This window comes from Cottoperca gobio, unplaced genomic scaffold, assembly GCF_900634415.1.
Source record: "Cottoperca gobio unplaced genomic scaffold, fCotGob3.1 fCotGob3_42arrow_ctg1, whole genome shotgun sequence".
Classification (NCBI taxonomy): domain Eukaryota; kingdom Metazoa; phylum Chordata; class Actinopteri; order Perciformes; family Bovichtidae; genus Cottoperca; species Cottoperca gobio.
Window position 1 is genome coordinate 251,579 of NW_021167006.1, and position 20,430 is coordinate 272,008.

Here is a 20,430-nt window from a genome sequence, read left to right on the forward strand (position 1 = left end):
ATAATGCAGATTAAATCGATAATTATATAATTATATAATTATATAATTATATAGAAGCAGCGCCTTTGAAAATCTTAAATCTTAAAAGTCATGTCGACGCATTTTAATAAAATATGCGATAAAGATTTAAATTTTAAACATAAAGATTTAAATTAGACATTTATTTAGCTTTTATCCAAAGAGACTTGCAATCAGTGCATTTCAACCATAAAGATACATATACCATAATATAATGATATAAGATATATAGAGTAGAGAGAAGAAGAGAGAGAGAGAGAGAGAGAGAGAGAGAGAGAGACAGAGAGGGAGACACCAGAAGAGAGGACCAGAAGAGAAGGAGAGAGAGAGACAGAAGAGAGACCAGACGAGACACACGAGAGAGAGAGAGACCAGAAGGAGAGAGAGAGCGAAGCAGGACAGAAGAGAGAGAGAGAGAGACGAGAAGAGGAAAGAGAGAAGAGAAGAAGACACTAAGAAGAGAGAGGGACAAGGACAGGGGACAGAATGAGAGTAGAGAGGACAGAGGATAGATGAGCGAAGAGAGAGAGAGACAAGAACCAGAAAAGAAGATAGAGAGAGCAGATAGAGAGAGAGAGACCAGAAGAGAGAGAGAGAGAGACACAGAGAGAGACCAGAAGAGGAGAGACAATCTACAGAAGAAGAGAGAGCAGAGAGAGATGGGAGCGGGGAGGAGGAGAGAGAGAGAGGAGAGAGAGAGAGAGAGAGAGATAGAGAGAGAGGAGAGACACACAGAACAAGAGGACAGGAGAGGGATGGAGGGGGAGTAGAGAGAGATAAGAGAAGAGAGAGGGAAGAAGAAGAGAAGAGACAGAGAGGACAGAGTGGATGTTAATATATGGATATTAAGTCAACCAAGGAAGATAGATAGATGACCAGGAAAGGAGAGAGGAGAAGGGAGAGAGAGAGCACACAACAGGATGGGGAAAGGGGGGGAGAGATGAGGAAGGGGGATCGAGAGAGAGATGAGGAGGATGTGCAGTAGAGAGGAGAAGGGAGGAGAGAGAGAGAGGCAAAGACAGAGAGAGAGAGAGAGGGGAGAGAGACAGAGATAGGAGAGAGCGGGAGAGAGAGAGAGAGGGGGAGGAGATGGACGGACACACAGAAAGAGAGGGGAGAGAGAGAGAAGGGGGAGAGAGTAGGAGAAGAGCGAGAGAGAGAGGGAGAAGAGACGAAAGGAAGGTAGATGATACATAGAATGAATAGAAGTAAATATGAGATATATAAAAGATATATACATTATATATACAATATAGACAATTTATATATATATATACAAATATATATATAATATATATATATAATATATATATCAGATATATATATATATATATATATATATATATATATATATATATATATATATATATATATATATATATATATATATATATATATATATATATATATATATATATACAGAAGAATATATTTGTTGAGGTTTTAAGAGGTTATTATTTTTAATAATAATTTTTCAGGGATATCATTAAATAATAATAATAATATATATTAATGCTTATAATAACAATAATGTGTTTTGAGGGGTGAAGTTTGACCTACATCACAGCTGACGTCGGTTGTCAACGTGTCTACGTCAGACGCTGTTGAGCTGCCATGGCAACGGCGGCAGCTTGTTCCTGTAACTGAAGCTGAGAAGCAGCTGGTTAGCATGTTGCTGGTCAACTAACCTAGCTAGTTAACTAGTTATACGATATTAACCAGCTAGTTAACCAAGTTTAAATCAGCGCGATGACAAAGGAGTGAGTCCTCGCGGGGTTCAGTCGGCCGCGAGACATGACCGTCCGCTTCAAGGTAAGTAGCAACAGGTGTGTTAGCATTGTTAGACAAACAAACGGATGCTAACGAACCTAGCTACCTAGCTCGCTAACTGCATTATTCATGATCTGGTTGTAACTAAATGACATATTTAGCTCCAGAGAACCGGTTCCGGTCCCGGTGTATCGGACCGGACCCTGCTGGAGACTCAGTCAGGACTAAAGAGGTTTAATCTGATGTAATGAGATAATCCGTTTCAGATTGACATTCACCTGTCTGTACAAACACAACTATATTTACTGTCACAACTACTAATGATATGATAATAAACTCCATCAGTACTATTCCGTATTTAATATTAACGTTACTGTATTTACTGTTAAATCTTCCACTGCATGTGTCTGACAGCTTTAGTGACATTTCACAACTTTCCTCCTTCCTGTCAGTTCAACATGTATCTTCAGATGTTTGTGATGAAGTTTCCTTCATGAGAAGATTCTCCTCCTTCTTCAGATAAATAAAGTGTTTAAAAAGCCTCTCGATCAGCTGGAAGATGATGTCACAAAGCTGGAAACTGTTTTTCTGAGGAACTCATGAAGAGTTGACTTTTTAGAGACAAAGATACAAAACATGTGATGTTATAGAATGTGTAGGAGCCAATTAGCACACACATTAATGTAACAGGAACATGTAACACACACATTAATGTAACAGGAACATGTAACACACACATTAATGTAACAGGAACATGTAACACACACATTAATGTAAGAGGAACATGTAACACATACATTAATGTAGCAGGAACATGTAACACACATTAATGTAACAGGAACATGTAACACACACATTAATGTAACAGGAACATGTAACACACACATTAATGTAACAGGAACATGTAACACACACATTAATGTAACACACACATTAATGAAGCAGGAACATGTAACACACACATTAATGTAACAGGAACATGTAACACACACATTAATGTAACAGGAACATGTAACACACACATTAATGTAACAGGAACATGTAACACACATTAATGTAACAGGAACATGTAACACACACATTAATGTAACAGGAACATGTCACACACACATTAATGTAACACACACATTAATGTAACAGGAACATGTAACACACACATTAATGTAGCAGGAACATGTAACACACATTAATGTAACAGGAACATGTAACACACACATTAATGTAGCAGGAACATGTAACACACACATTAATGTAGCAGGAACATGTAACACACACATTAATGTAGCAGGAACATGTAACACACACATTAATGGAACAGGAACATGTAACACACACATTAATGTAGCAGGAACATGTAACACACACATTATTGTAACAGGAACATGTAACACACACATTAATGTAGCAGGAACATGTAACACACACATTAATGCAACAGGAACATGTAACACACACATTAATGTAGCAGGAACATGTAACACACACATTCATGCAACAGGAACATGTAACACACACATTAATGTAGCAGGAACATGTAACACACACATTAATGTAACAGGAACATGTAACACACACATTAATGTAACAGGAACATGTAACACACACATTAATGTAACAGGAACATGTAACACACACATTAATGTAGCAGGAACATGTAACACACACATTAATGCAGCAGGAACATGTAACACACACATTAATGCAACATGAACATGTAACACACACATTAATGTAACAGGAACATGTAACACACACACATTAATGTAACAGGAACATGTAACACACATTAATGTAACAGGAACATGTAACACACACATTAATGTAGCAGGAACATGTAACACACACATTAATGTAACAGGAACATGTAACACACACATTAATGTAGCAGGAACATGTAACACACACATTAATGTAACAGGAACATGTAACACACACATTAATGCAGCAGGAACATGTAACACACACATTAATGTAACAGGAACATGTAACACACACATTAATGTAGCAGGAACATGTAACACACACATTAATGTAGCAGGAACATGTAACACACACATTAATGTAACAGGAACATGTAACACACACATTAATGTAACAGGAACATGTAACACACACATTAATGTAGCAGGAACATGTAACACACACATTAATGTAACAGGAACATGTAACACACACATTAATGTAACAGGAACATGTAACACACACATTAATGTAGCAGGAACATGTAACACACACATTAATGTAGCAGGAACATGTAACACACACATTAATGCAACAGGAACATGTAACACACACATTAATGTAACAGGAACATGTAACACACATTAATGTAACACACACATTAATGAAGCAGGAACATGTAACACACACATTAATGTAACAGGAACATGTAACACACATTAATGTAGCAGGAACATGTAACACACACATTAATGTAACAGGAACATGTAACACACACATTAATGTAACACACACATTAATGAAGCAGGAACATGTAACACACACATTAATGTAACAGGAACATGTAACACACACATTAATGTAACAGGAACATGTAACACACACATTAATGTAACAGGAACATGTAACACACATTAATGTAACAGGAACATGTAACACACACATTAATGTAACAGGAACATGTCACACACACATTAATGTAACACACACATTAATGTAACAGGAACATGTAACACACACATTAATGTAGCAGGAACATGTAACACACATTAATGTAACAGGAACATGTAACACACACATTAATGTAGCAGGAACATGTAACACACACATTAATGTAGCAGGAACATGTAACACACACATTAATGTAGCAGGAACATGTAACACACACATTAATGGAACAGGAACATGTAACACACACATTAATGTAGCAGGAACATGTAACACACACATTATTGTAACAGGAACATGTAACACACACATTAATGTAGCAGGAACATGTAACACACACATTAATGCAACAGGAACATGTAACACACACATTAATGTAGCAGGAACATGTAACACACACATTCATGCAACAGGAACATGTAACACACACATTAATGTAGCAGGAACATGTAACACACACATTAATGTAACAGGAACATGTAACACACACATTAATGTAACAGGAACATGTAACACACACATTAATGTAACAGGAACATGTAACACACACATTAATGTAGCAGGAACATGTAACACACACATTAATGCAGCAGGAACATGTAACACACACATTAATGCAACATGAACATGTAACACACACATTAATGTAACAGGAACATGTAACACACACACATTAATGTAACAGGAACATGTAACACACATTAATGTAACAGGAACATGTAACACACACATTAATGTAGCAGGAACATGTAACACACACATTAATGTAACAGGAACATGTAACACACACATTAATGTAGCAGGAACATGTAACACACACATTAATGTAACAGGAACATGTAACACACACATTAATGCAGCAGGAACATGTAACACACACATTAATGTAACAGGAACATGTAACACACACATTAATGTAGCAGGAACATGTAACACACACATTAATGTAGCAGGAACATGTAACACACACATTAATGTAACAGGAACATGTAACACACACATTAATGTAACAGGAACATGTAACACACACATTAATGTAGCAGGAACATGTAACACACACATTAATGTAACAGGAACATGTAACACACACATTAATGTAACAGGAACATGTAACACACACATTAATGTAGCAGGAACATGTAACACACACATTAATGTAGCAGGAACATGTAACACACACATTAATGCAACAGGAACATGTAACACACACATTAATGTAACAGGAACATGTAACACACATTAATGTAACACACACATTAATGAAGCAGGAACATGTAACACACACATTAATGTAACAGGAACATGTAACACACATTAATGTAGCAGGAACACGTAACACACATTAATGTAACACACACATTAATGAAGCAGGAACATGTAACACACACATTAATGTAGCAGGAACATGTAACACACATTAATGTAACACACACATTAATGAAGCAGGAACATGTAACACACACATTAATGTAACAGGAACATGTAACACACATTAATGTAGCAGGAACACGTAACACACATTAATGTAACACACACATTAATGAAGCAGGAACATGTAACACACACATTAATGTAACAGGAACATGTAACACACATTAATGTAGCAGGAACATGTAACACACACATTAATGTAACAGGAACATGTAACACACACATTAATGTAACAGGAACATGTAACACACACATTAATGTAACAGGAACATGTAACACACACATTAATGTAACAGGAACATGTAACACACACATTAATGTAGCAGGAACATGTAACACACACATTAATGCAGCAGGAACATGTAACACACACATTAATGCAACATGAACATGTAACACACACATTAATGTAACAGGAACATGTAACACACACACATTAATGTAACAGGAACATGTAACACACATTAATGTAACAGGAACATGTAACACACACATTAATGTAGCAGGAACATGTAACACACACATTAATGTAACAGGAACATGTAACACACACATTAATGTAGCAGGAACATGTAACACACACATTAATGTAACAGGAACATGTAACACACACATTAATGCAGCAGGAACATGTAACACACACATTAATGTAACAGGAACATGTAACACACACATTAATGTAGCAGGAACATGTAACACACACATTAATGTAGCAGGAACATGTAACACACACATTAATGTAACAGGAACATGTAACACACACATTAATGTAACAGGAACATGTAACACACACATTAATGTAGCAGGAACATGTAACACACACATTAATGTAACAGGAACATGTAACACACACATTAATGTAACAGGAACATGTAACACACACATTAATGTAGCAGGAACATGTAACACACACATTAATGTAGCAGGAACATGTAACACACACATTAATGCAACAGGAACATGTAACACACACATTAATGTAACAGGAACATGTAACACACATTAATGTAACACACACATTAATGAAGCAGGAACATGTAACACACACATTAATGTAACAGGAACATGTAACACACATTAATGTAGCAGGAACACGTAACACACATTAATGTAACACACACATTAATGAAGCAGGAACATGTAACACACACATTAATGTAGCAGGAACATGTAACACACATTAATGTAACACACACATTAATGAAGCAGGAACATGTAACACACACATTAATGTAACAGGAACATGTAACACACATTAATGTAGCAGGAACACGTAACACACATTAATGTAACACACACATTAATGAAGCAGGAACATGTAACACACACATTAATGTAACAGGAACATGTAACACACATTAATGTAGCAGGAACATGTAACACACACATTAATGTAACAGGAACATGTAACACACACATTAATGTAACACACACATTAATGTAACAGGAACATGTAACACACACATTAATGTAACAGGAACATGTAACACACACATTAATGTAACAGGAACATGTAACACACACATTAATGAAACTTAATTAATAATGTGTGTGTTACATGTTCCTGTTACATTAATGTGTGTGTTACATGTTTGGATCTACAATTTAAAATTGCATGTTTGTGTGTTTGTTTCAGTGTAGAAGTGAATACCAGAAGAGCTACAGGGTTTCCCGGTCCAGAAGTGCGTCGTCTCAGCGCTGCGTCCCATTGGCTGGCCTGCGCTCGGACCAGATGGGTAAGATCTCTGACGAGCGCTCTGATTGGACAAACTTAAGTGTGAAAAGGAAGCTGAGATGTTTTCTTTCTTTGCTTCTTTGTTTTTTGTAGTAGTATGAATACAGAACATGTTTTTATATTGGGAATTTGGCTCAATAACATTTTTACCATCTTAAAACGGTGACACTTCACGGAGGCGAATATTCCGAAGAAAACTCTGAATTTAAAGTTGTAAATTACATTCACTGAGATGAAAGTAGCAAATTTACGGGAAAAGAAACACAAATTTACGATAAAGAACCTCTGAAATGTTTATTTTTTTCACCTTAAAAGTCAGAGGAATATTGACAGACAGATTATTTATTTATGATAAAAGTGTAAAATCTCAGTTTGTTTCTGTGACTCGTCTTTCTCTCAGGTATCAGCAGAGAACCGTGTTTCCAGCGTCGGAGGAGGTTCAGTCCTCGTGGTCTCGCTCAGTCCTGCAGCTCTCAGCTCCGTCCTCCAGATCCACAGCCGCCTGCACACAGAGTAGCGCCCCCTGTTGGTAGGAAGCCTCCATAACAAACACATGTGGACACAATAAAGTTATTAAAGTGCAAGTTTATCCTCCAGTATGTAATGCTAACATATCAACAAGCGTACAGTTAAAGCGACCATGTTAGTATGTTACAATATGTTAGCATGTTAGCATGTTAGCATCCAATGTAAGATAATACGGTGTCCTTTAAATTTCGTCCGTCTTCACTACCAGCCTCAAGGAGTCGCTCAGCCCACAGGAAGGACTCTTCTCTGGAGGCAAATCCTCCAACACCTCCTGGAGCACGAGCTGACCCTGGACCTCCAGCAGGACCAGTACCTGCTGCAGAACCCGGACCCTCAGTAGAACCAGGAGATGCTGGAAAATCTGGTAAATACACATCACATGGCTCCGCTTCCATTATCTTCGTATATCTTAACTGACTTCGTTTTGTCTGACGATGTCGACAACGTACTGCACGTCCATCTTTAGACTCTTGATTCTGAGCTGTTACATGTTTTTCTGTCTCCTCAGAGAAGCCCCGCCCCTCCGAGCCTGACAGCCAACCACAGCTGAGCCGACCTTTGACAGCAGAGCCTGATGGACCGAAGCCCTCGGCCAATGAGGTGAGCCTAAATGTAATAACAATAACTAGGGCTGTCAACAGGAAGCTTCTTTGAGGAACACCGTATTCAATGTCTAATGTCTGTGACACAAAGTTACCATAACTAGCAAAACAATGAAGTCTAGCTCCACCACAGGTGTGTCTCTCTGTTAAATATGCCGTCATTGAAAATATCATCCTGTGTCGCAGGTTCAGCACGCTCTGCGGTGGAGGGCGGGGCTGAGGGCGGGAGGTCAAAGGTCAGGAAGTCAAAGGTCAGAGTACCACAGACAGTTCAGCTGGAAGAAGCCGGCAACTGCTGCTTCACCAATACTGACTGCAGAACAGGTACACTGCTGTCTGATCAATACTACCGCACGTTTCACTTCACGTTGTACTATGTACTATGAAAGCCCCTTAAAATGTCACTGTATTTCAAAGTGTGCTATATAAATTAAATGTATTATTATTATTATTATTATTATTATTATTATTATTATTATTATAGAGCTGTAGTTGAGCTGCAGCTCCCGCAGGTGGAGGTAGAGCGCTGTAGTTGAGCTGCAGCTCCCGCAGGTGGAGGCAGAGCGCTGTAGTTGAGCTGCAGCTCCAGCAGGTGGAAGTAGAGCGCTGTAGTTGAGCTGCAGCTCCCGCAGGTGGAGGTAGAGCGCTGTAGTTGAGCTGCAGCTCCCGCAGGTGGAGGTAGAGCGCTGTAGTTGAGCTGCAGCTCCAGCAGGTGGAGGTAGAGCGCTGTAGTTGAGCTGCAGCTCCAGCAGGTGGAGGCAGAGCGCTGTAGTTGAACTGCAGCTCCAGCAGGTGGAAGTAGAGCGCTGTAGTTGAGCTGCAGCTCCAGCAGGTGGAGGTAGAGCGCTGTAGTTGAGCTGCAGCTCCAGCAGGTGGAGGTAGAGCGCTGTAGTTGAGCTGCAGCTCCAGCAGGTGGAAGTAGAGCGCTGTAGTTGAGCTGCAGCTCCCGCAGGTGGAGGTAGAGCGCTGTAGTTGAGCTGCAGCTCCCGCAGGTGGAGGTAGAGCGCTGCTGTTCTATTATATTCTATTGATGAGTTTAAAAGTGGTTAATTTAGTTACTTTATTGATCTTTGATTTTATTTGTTGTAATCAGAATAACAAAGTGTGCATAGCGGTCACATTAAACATAGGAAATAAAAAGTGAGTCCCTTTTTACATTTTATTTCAAATTCAACAATTAGACAATCATATTCACAATTTAGCCTTTTTCCAGCGGCATCTATAAAATGTATAGATAATTTAATAAAATAAATAATAAAATGTAACTTCACTTACTTTAGCTTGAAGTCTAAATTACAATAAAGTAAAACAGGTAAAAAAAAAGAAGTATAAATAATAATACAAAAACAGGGAGTTTTAAAATGAAAAGAGCTGTAAAGTGTTTAATGTGCAAAAAATATACTTAAGAGACATTATGAACAAATCCGAATTAAAGTGCCTGCTGACCTTTGACCCCCCCGCAGGTTCTCCACGCCAGCAGCAGATCTGTGCCGCCCTTTAAGAAACACCCTGTTCCCATGGAAACAGAGTATCGGCGCAGCTTCCAGGGTCTGGTCCCGCCCCCCGAGCCCCTGGAGCATCATCAGAGAGTCCCACTGTTCCACACACACACGGTATACAACACACACACACACACACGCACACACACACACACACACACACACACACACACAGACACACACACACACACACACACACACACACACACACACACACACACAGACACACACACACACACACACACACACACACACACACACACACACACTGCTGCTACGTCCTGCAAAACTACGACTATTAGCTATTTTTCTTTATATAAATAATATATATATATATATATAATAGCTATAAATCAAATATGTTATTTGAGATGTGACCCAAAGGGCTTCAGATATTATTGTGAATGCCGTTTTTTCACTATTTAAAACAATTATTATAAAATAATAGATTATAAAATAATCTTCTTCTTTTTGTATACTGTTATAATTAAACTAGGTAACAGCGCAGTGTTCCTGCAGTCATATTACTTTTCACAATAAATGTCCTGTTTTCATCTCCAGAACAACAAAAAGAGGAGGGAGGAGTCAGAGGGGAAGCCCCGCCCCAAACAGGATGTTCCCTCCAATCAGAAAGAGGATGCCACGCCCCCTCCTCCTCAGGTGCAGAGAGGACACAGGTGTGTGTGTGTGTGTGTGTGTGTGTGTGTGTGTGTGTGTTATTGCGGTACCAAATGTCGTTGTATTTTATGACGTCATCACTCAAACCAAAATTGAAAAAATCCTCAAACTAAATTCTTAAACTTTCTTTAAAGAATATAATATATTACCAGAACTCGTTTCTGTGCAGCATTGAGAGAGAAAATGTTGTTTTTATAGCTAAACACCAACAAATCTGTGCTGAAGCTATATTACTATAATATTTTATCAGATAAAAACATGTGAATTCTCTCTTCACTAGATGTTGACTTCTGGACTTTAAACGCTCTGAAGTTATTGAAATGTTTGTATCACAGAGTCTGAAACAATCCTAATAATAATCTGAGTGCAGCCTCGTCTGTATCTGACTCTGTGCTCAGAGACCTGCACAACATGCAGTTTTCAAATGTAGATTTAGAATCTGGATGTCAACGTTATGGATGAACTCTTCGTCTCTGTGTGTTGTAAAAGCATCCTGTTCAGCTGTCGTTCTCCTCTCTACAGGGTCCCGGAGGGGGGCGGAGCCACGGACGACGGCGCCCGTCAGGTCAGGGTTCAGTTTACTGAGCGTGCATAATAATGATAATGTTAAAGTCTTTATTACATTTATCAAGCTGCAGGTCAGATGAGAAGATGCACGTTAATGCTAATGTTTAGGCTAGCTTAGCATACAGGCTTGAGGTGGGGGGAAACTGCTAGCTTAGCATACAGGCTTGAGGTGGGGGGAAACTGCTAGCTTAGCATACAGGCTTGAGGTGGGGGGAAACTGCTAGCTTAGCATAAAGGCTTGAGGTGGGGGGAAACTGCTAGCTTAGCATACAGGCTTGAGGTGGGGGGAAACTGCTAGCTTAGCATACAGGCTTGAGGTGGGGGGAAACTGCTAGCTTAGCATAAAGGCTTGAGGTGGGGGGAAACTGCTAGCTTAGCATACAGGCTTGAGGTGGGGGGAAACTGCTAGCTTAGCATAAAGGCTTGAGGTGGGGGGAAACTGCTAGCCTTAAAGAAACTCCAAAACATGTTAGCTAACAAGCTAGCAGTGACAAGTACTAATACTACAGTGTAGAAAAACTCTTTTTACTCAAGTAAAAGTTCAACAGTATTCTCTTAAAAATGTGTACTCAATATATTATATTATTGTTTTATAATTATTGATGCATTAACATGTTCATCACTTTAATCTTGCAGCTGGTACATGTGGATCTTACTTTAATTACTGCTGTGTAGTTTCATCTATAATAATAATAAACCATCATTTATTCGTTGATTTATATTTCATATTAATAATCTGAATATTCTGTCAGACTGTCCTCTGTTCCCTCTGAGATGTAGTGGAGTGAAATATAAAGTAGAATAAAATGGATATACTCAAGTGAAGTACCTCATAATTGTACTTAAATACAGTACTTGAGTTACTTTCCACTTGTGAAGCGAGTCAGTGATGCATCCCTGAGTCAGCGTTTAGTGAACGGAGCTCCAACATGGAGATGAGATCTGCACATGAGGAAGCGCTCTTGAAGGCTTCTTGAGAAGTCGTGTGGTGGAGGCGAGATGAATGTATCGCACACCCAGAGGAGGCTCCTCACATGCATAAAGAATCCACGTATGATTCCGAGTGCATCTCTAGAGCAGCTGCTCGCTGTAGCTTTGATCCAACTAACAGGAAAGTGCTTCTGTTTGGGACTATTTTCAGCGGCGGATTAATACACATGTGGTGCTCTCGTGCAGAGGTCCCTTACAGTTGCATGTAAAACGGGGCCTCTAATAACAAACAGTACAAAACTATTGAACTACAAATACGTAGCGACTCGAATAGTTGGCGGCCCCCCTGCAGTAACTCTAAGGACCCCCTAGGGGCCGTGTTGAAGACCCATGTGTGTTTAGCGCGTGTGTGTGTGTTTAGCGCGTGTGTGTGTGTTTAGCACGTGTGTGTGTGTTTAGCGCGTGTGTGTGTGTTGAAGGAACATTGATGTGTTTTAACAACACTGGAGACGTCTGAGACTCCTTCGTTTGTTTTCAGGTCTTTTATTTGGATTTGTCGACAATATCAGATTTTCTTTGTGTAGACCTGAACTCTGCAGAAGTCACCACAGGGAGCCTGTTGATCTGACGGATCACTGTTTCCCTTATCACTTTCTTTGATGTGGTCGTCGGGGGATTTGCACAATGCCCGTCTGCTACCTAAACTTTTAGTTTGTGTGTTGCTGATGGAAAGCTGAGTGTCAGCAGTGAAACCACAGAGCTTCATTTCAGGGAAACAAGTCATTGTTAGTCACACACACACGCACACACACACACACACACACACACACACACACACACACACACAGGTAGATTCCCACCAGTCTTGTGGAAAGTGTCGTTCGAGGGGGGGGGGGGGAGGTTTGGGCAGCAGCTGCTTTTGCATCATGAAACACTTTTCGACTTTTCTGCATGAATTTCTTTCAGCTGACATCAGTTCAGCTGGAAACACGTCGGCTGTACTTCCTGGTTTGAGCCCTTTTATATTTCAATAAATGTCTTAAAGCTCCATAAAGAAATGTTTTCCCAGTGACGTCGTGTGGAAGACTTTAAGACTTGGCCCCTGAAAGTCGAAGATAATCACAATAATTGTGCATTTTATGAGAAATGCAAAACATCTCTAACAGTTATTGTAAAACATAATGTTGATTTTCATATATGGAGCGACGTGCAAGCTCAAATCCAAGATGTCCGCCAGTCCAATGAAATCTAAAGGCCCTGTCACACATATCCGTATGGCAGAAACGTATGCCGGCGCATACGAAATATCGGCAATAGGTTAATATAAATTAAGGGTAAGTTGTGATCGTTTGAAGGACGCAGACGACACGCCGAACACGCCAGACACACGGCCCCGTCACACAGCTCCGTACGGCAGAAACATGCCGCCGTTTATGAAAAGTAGCTCAACATGTGTCAGAGTCCAAATACGTCCAACTTTTCCACAGCGGTGTTGTAGCTGACGTATACATAACGAATACATAACAAATTATTATACGCATGTCAAACATTGATAGCGTATCACTTACTTATTTAAAACGTATCAGAGCGTCTGGACAACGGAGCTGGAAAAGTGCCGTCTGGTTCACGTCATGCTGATGCTGGAGAACGGCTAACATGCTGAACGCTAGCTGTTCTGTAGAAACACGTTTAATAAGTTACTCCAGTCGTCAGGCATCATCTTAACATCGGGTAGGAATAGGTTATCCACTCGTTATCAATAAACTGGCTGATTCACCGTCAGCCGACGTAGCCTATATCTATATCTGTCACGTAGGTATTCACGTACGTATTCCGTATTCACGTATGTCTAACGTAACGTAACGTCTGCATATGTTATGAAGCACACGTCGGGTACGTCCGGTAATTTTGAACATGCTCAAAACATCAGCGTTCAACAACGCACCCCAGCGTTACACCGCCTGCTCTTAACGAACACTACTTATACCTTATATCAACGTACACCAGCGTGTTGCCGATATTCTGTATACGCCATATTTGTGTATACGTTATGCATTCGTTGGGTATTCGTCTGATACATTCTGTATAAGTAAGTGTTGCGATATCAACAGGTGAGACATGCGTATCTGTATATGTTCACTTTTCCGATCCGATGAAAAGTTGGACGTATTTGGACTCTGACAAATGTTCGTGTACGCCAGTGTACGTTTCTGTCATACGGAGATGTGTGACGGGGCCTTAATGGATGAACCACGTTTAACTTTAGGTGCCACCTCCTCCTAACCCCCCCACATCAGGGCTGCACATTTATTTGATGATATTTTTGAAGTCAGCAAAATCCGAGGAAATGCATGAAGATAAAAATGTACAAAACCAAAGTTCTCAGCTGTTGAGTATTTATCAGTTCCAGAATCTGTTCACAACTTTGTTTCCTCTTTAAAGGATATTTATGATTCTCTGAAACTAAACAATGTGCGCTATATTTACTTCCGTCATAGAAATAAATCATGATGATAATAATCATCTGATGATCTCGTCTCAATAACGCCATCAATGAGTCTGTGGGCGACTTTCCATCGTCCCTGCGGTGAGGCTCGCTGTGTGGAGGGAAGCTGACGTCACACACTCAAGGTTACAGTCAGAGACTCTGAGGTTATCCAGGGGCAATCAGTGTGTGTGTGTGTGTGTGTGTGTGTGTGTGTGTGTGTGTGTGTGTGTTGATCATGTGCACAAACCCCCCACATGGTTTCTGCACATGTTCATCCTCCTTCGCTTCGTTTCAGCTTTGTGACGGACAGAAAGGTGACATTAAGCGTTCACAATAACAATCACCAGAGTCTCTTTCATCTCTCGCAGCCTCGTGTGGATTCTGACTTTAGTTCCTGGGATTCTTCGTTCTGTGTTATAATATGAAACACTTTGTTGGCGTGCAGGCGAAGGCGTTGAGGCAGCAGGCTCTGTCCTACCGCCATCGAGCCTGGGGAGCCAACTTCTCCAGAGATCACCTGAGCCAGCTTCTGTCCCAACACAACGCTCTGTGGGAGCCGACGGACACCACGGACTCCGACACCACCACCCCGTGCCTGACCTTTGACCTCTGCCCCGACACGGACAGCCGCAGCTCGTCCTCCGTGGAGGCTCTGGACCTCGCCAGGTGACAGACGTGAGGGAGCGTCACGTGGAAACTTCTCTCAGCTGATTTGTAAACGTCTGTGTTTGTGTTGTGCTTTCAGCCGCTCCAGTAGAAACACACAGATACAAACAGCTGACAGACGCACGGCCTGGGGAGGAGGAGGAGGAGGAGGAGGAGGAAGTACAGACGAGTGTGTTCTGCTTGTCTTTTAGAATGATGAGAAAGAGTAGAGAGACGATGAACGAGATGCAGCTGTTTCCACAGCGTCAGTGGTTTATCAGGCAGTCTGTTGGGTTTCTGTGAGTGTGTCGTGTAACGTGTTTATTATTGATCACAAACAGCTGCAGTAACTGTTTCCTCCATCTTTGATGAATTTCTCTCTCGCAAATTCGCAAAATTGCACAGATTAAATTTGTAATGAAAAGTAAAAGAAGGTAAAGATGCCGCCGCACCAGTTCTCAGGAACTGAACTGTGTGTGTGTGTGTGTGTGTGTGTGTGTGTGTGTGTGTGAGAGTAGGGAGGAGGGAAGGTTACCGACTCCAAGGCTGAAGATACGACCGGTTCAGAGAACTCACCATGATCTCACCACACCTGCCACTGGTACACACACACACACACACACACACACACACACACACACACACACACACACACACACACACACACACACACACACACACACACACACACACACTGACCTCTGTTTGTTCTGCAGGAGGCGCTATACTCGTGGGGAAACTGAAGAGCGATGATGAATCTTCTCCTCACAAACCGGTAATATTATGATCAAACATATTATATTAAATATAATTAGATTATTCTAAATCAGAATACATTATATTAATTCATATTACATTATATAAAATTAGATTTCATTATATTATATTAAATTGTATTAAATTGTATCATCTTACATGATATTAAATATAATTAGATTGTATTATATGATATTAAATTACATGACTTTGAATGACATGATATTATGTTTATCATATCATCAACATTAAATTGTATTAAATGATATATTTTATGATGCTGGGGTTTTGTGGTCAGAGGTGTGGGTCGGCCGTTTCCATGGCAGCGGGGGCGGAGACCGCGACCGACACGCCGGTCAGGCTGAAGGAGGCGTGGCATGATAATAACCCCGCCCACGTCACCTCTTCTGGCCCCTCCCCCGACCACAAACCAGCCACCGGTCCCTCCTCTAAACCAATCAGGACGAAGCACACGTCTCGGCACCCTGTAACCCCGCCCCCACTGGTCCCGCCCCCACAGCACTGCATCCAGGGCACTCTGAGGAACGCCGACTTCCAGCACAACGGTGAGACGTAAAGAAAATTCAGTGACTCTGATTTAATTTATTTAAAAATGACAAATCAATAAAAACTTTTCTCTCTTTGATGATTTGTTTGAATCATCAGAAGAGCTACGAACACGTCTTCTTCTTCTCCTTAGATGGGAGTGAGGAGAATTAGGAGGAGGAGGAGTAAGGAGGAGAAGGAGGAGGAGGAGGAGGAGAGGGAGGAGGAGGAGAAGGAGGAGAGAGGAGGAGGGAAGGAGAGGAGAAGGAGGAGAAGGAGGAGAGGAGGAGAGGGAGGCGAGGAGAGAGAGGAGGAGGAGGAGAAGGAGAAGAGGAGGAGGAGGAGAGGAGGAGAAGAGGAGAAGGAAGGAGGAGGAGGAGGAGGAAGGAGAAGGAGGAGAGAGGAGAGAGAAGGAGAAGAGGAGGGAGGAGGAGAGGAGGAGAAGAAGAGAGGAGAGGAGGAGGAGGAGAAGAGGGGAGAAGGAGAGGAGGAGGGACGGAGGAGAGAAGGGAAGAGGAGGAGGAGAAGGAGGAGGGAAGGAGGAGGAGAAGAGAGACGGAGGAGGAGGAAGAAGAGGAGAAGGAGAGAGGAGAAGAAGGAGAAGAAGGAGAAGAAGGAGAAGGAGGAGGAGAAGGAGGAGGAGGAGGAGGAGAAGGAGGAGGAGAAGGAGAAGGAGGAGGAGAAGGAGAGAAGAAGGAGAAGAGGAGGAGGAGAAGGAGGAGAAGGAGGAGGAGAAGAAGGAGAAGAAGAGAGGAGGAGAAGAAGGAGGAGGAGAAGGAGAAGGAGGAGACAGAGAAGGAGAAGGAGGAGAAGAAAGAGGAGAAGAAGAAGGAGGAGAAGAAGGAGGAGAAGGAGAGGAGGAGGAAGAAGGAGAAGAAGGAGGAGAAGGAGGAGAAGAAGGAGGAGGAGAAGGAGGAGGAGAAGAAGGAGAAGAAGGAGGAGGGGAGGAGAAGGAGGAGGAGAAGGAGAGGAGGAGAAGGAGGAGAAGAAGGAGGAGGAGAGGAGGAACGGATGAGGAGAGAGAAGAGGGAGGAGGAGGGAGAAGGAGGGGTTCGGGGAGAAGAAAGAGAGCAGGAGGAGGAGGAGTACGAGAGGATTATGAGTTGAGAATAGTCGAGATGAGTAGGTCGACAGTTCTACTCTAAGTCGCTCGTCGACTCCCTTCTCATCATCTCATTCTTCTGATCCTCTTATCTTCTCCTTTCCTCTTATTCTCTTCTTCTTCTTCTCTTCTTCTTCCTCTTCTCCTCCTTCTTCTTCTCTTCTTCCTCCTCCATCTCCTCCTTCTTCTCCTCCTTCTCCTCCTTCTTCTTCTCCTTCTCCTTCCTCTTCTTCTCTTTGACTTGTGGTGTTTCAGTGTTCTCTCTCTTCTTTTGTTCTCACAACCTGTTTTAATGGATCAACTGAAGATATAAAAGCGTTCCTCTGCGATGTTTTGATAACATTTGAAGATAACCTCCGGGTGTTCGCTCGGGACTCTCACTTCACTTCCTTCTCTTCGTCTTTTCCTCAACAGATCAGATTTCATGTTCAGAAACATTAGCTGTGAGAGTTCTCATTTTGAAATCCTTTGTGCGTGTAAAGTTTCAGAGTGTTGAGAAGATATAACGAGACGTGTGTGTGATGTGTCCTCAGGGGAGCTGGGTCTGAGGTTCAGGGAGCTGCAGTGTGCGGCGCGAGGCTCTGATGAAGGTCAACATTACAAATATTTAATTAGCTTCCTGAACGCACGCCATTCAGTCATCAAATAAACTTTACGTAGTTTTGTTTTTGTAGCTGTAACATTAAAAAAATATACATATATATATTATTATAACAATAATAATAATAATAATAAAAATAATGTTAATAATTTTCTTTCTTTGTTTTCTCCCGTTGCCTAGACGACCGGCTGTCGGTGATGTCGTGGCGTTCGGCGGCCTCCTGCTCCGTGGCGTCCGCCGTGCTGGAGCGCGCTCAGAAGAGACGAGAGAGCTTCTGGGGGAAGAGATGACCTCTGACCTCTGACCTGTAGTGTACATGTTGTAAAGAACTTAGTGAGAATTATGTATTTTTATAGATGAATTCAAGGTGCTGACAAAGTCATAGATGTTTTTTATAAATGTCTTAATTATGTGCGTTTAATAATTATGTTTATTTTGTACTAATGTTGCAGATCAAACTCATAAAGTGACAAAAACACAAACTTATTTGAGTTTTTACTTCGTTACAGACGGAAATAAATCTATGCAAAGCATAAATATCTGAGGGGAAGTTTAAATCTGTCGGTTTCCTCCTGAAGGACGTTTGACAAGTTTTACGGTGATTTCCCCAAAACACTGGATGCACCTCGTGCTGTCTTCTGTTACAGTAAACAAACTTTGTGCTTTAATATATAAATAATATTAATAATTGCAGTTAAAACAATACACATAATAAACAGATGATGACATCACACACAAAGAGCTTAATGAAATGAAAAGAGATCCTTCAGTGTTTAAATAATGATGCGTATTTCTCCTTCTTGACTGAGCTTTAAAAATGTTTGTATTCATAAATATTTTACCCAATAAAACAAAATACAAGTACCTCAAAAATACTTGATGGTTAAAGGTCGTTATTTTCTTACGAGTCATTTGAACGTCAATATATTTTTTCAAACTGTTTTAGTGAGTATTTCACACACAATGCGAATATCGCATGCCGACCATCGACCATCGTCACACCTGAACAACGTGATCGTAACGAGTTGAGTTGCTCAAATGTTTACGAGGATTTTAAAACATGCCGATGAAACAAGACGGCAAACTTTATTACTCCAGTTAGACTCCTTCTGTTCTTACCGGTCACAGTAAAAGCCCTAAATGTCCTGAAGTTCCTCTTTCGGTTTAACAGCTGTTTTTATAACCGTCTTTATTATGTTGGGAATTCACAACAAAATTCCTGAAACTTCCCCCCCCTCCCCCCATTTCTTTCTTTAAAAATAAACAAATAAACAACTCACAATGTTTCCTTTGTTTTAGTGCAAAGAAGTAAAAGTACATTCTGAAAATGTTCAAATTTGATCTTTTTACAAAACATTATGAACAACCTGAAATGTCTGAAGAGAGAAAGGTGCGTGTACACTCATAGTGTTAGTTTATCATTCACACGTGTTACAACGTACAGGTCACAGTGCGTCTACAAAGACACAACACTATCAGGTATCTGGAACTGAACAATATAATATTTTACTTAATGATCAAAACAACTCATTTTGGAAGAAGAACAAACATCGTCATCACTTCCTCCACTTACCTGGCAACGACGCACACAATCTATTTAAACATTTAAACAATGGCAGCAGCAGGTGTGAACTGCTCATGAACCAGCCGCCTGTGAATTCCCCTCCTCTCCAGAACCAACAACCTGAGGGAGCGTTTCATCAACAGAGAGGAGGAACATCTCTGAACGTCAGAATAATGTTCATCGTCCTTTTATCTTCAATGAGATACATGTGGTTCCACGTTCAGGAGAACACATTCACACATTAACACATTCACACATGACGTTTGTATCACTTCTTCTCTGTTGACACTCACAGTATTCAGTGATTCATACAAAGAGAGCTTCGCAGCCCCTGACGTGAAC

At 41.0% G+C, this 20,430-nt stretch overlaps 1 protein-coding gene across 4 annotated transcripts; it reads left to right on the forward strand.

Annotated features, from left to right (window-relative positions):
• The first annotated feature begins 1,494 nt into the window (after positions 1-1,494).
• On the forward strand, positions 1,495-19,801 carry mdm1 (Mdm1 nuclear protein). Of its 4 annotated transcripts, none has more exons than XM_029428045.1 (16): positions 1,513-1,830; positions 7,484-7,583; positions 7,983-8,111; positions 8,319-8,474; positions 8,619-8,710; positions 8,899-9,036; positions 10,176-10,325; positions 10,773-10,888; positions 11,412-11,454; positions 15,320-15,540; positions 15,620-15,709; positions 16,038-16,120; positions 16,236-16,294; positions 16,574-16,841; positions 18,457-18,513; positions 18,705-19,801. In XM_029428045.1, the coding sequence occupies exons 1-16, from the start codon at positions 1,813-1,815 to the stop codon at positions 18,812-18,814; spliced, it is 1,830 nt and encodes a 609-aa protein (XP_029283905.1). In that variant the 5' UTR covers positions 1,513-1,812; the 3' UTR covers positions 18,815-19,801. The 4 variants fall into 4 exon arrangements, with proteins under 4 accessions (XP_029283908.1, XP_029283905.1, XP_029283907.1 ...); XM_029428047.1 differs by having other exon boundaries at positions 1,515-1,830; positions 7,489-7,583; XM_029428046.1 differs by lacking the exon at positions 15,620-15,709 and having other exon boundaries at positions 1,516-1,830.
• The last annotated feature ends 629 nt before the right edge of the window (positions 19,802-20,430 follow it).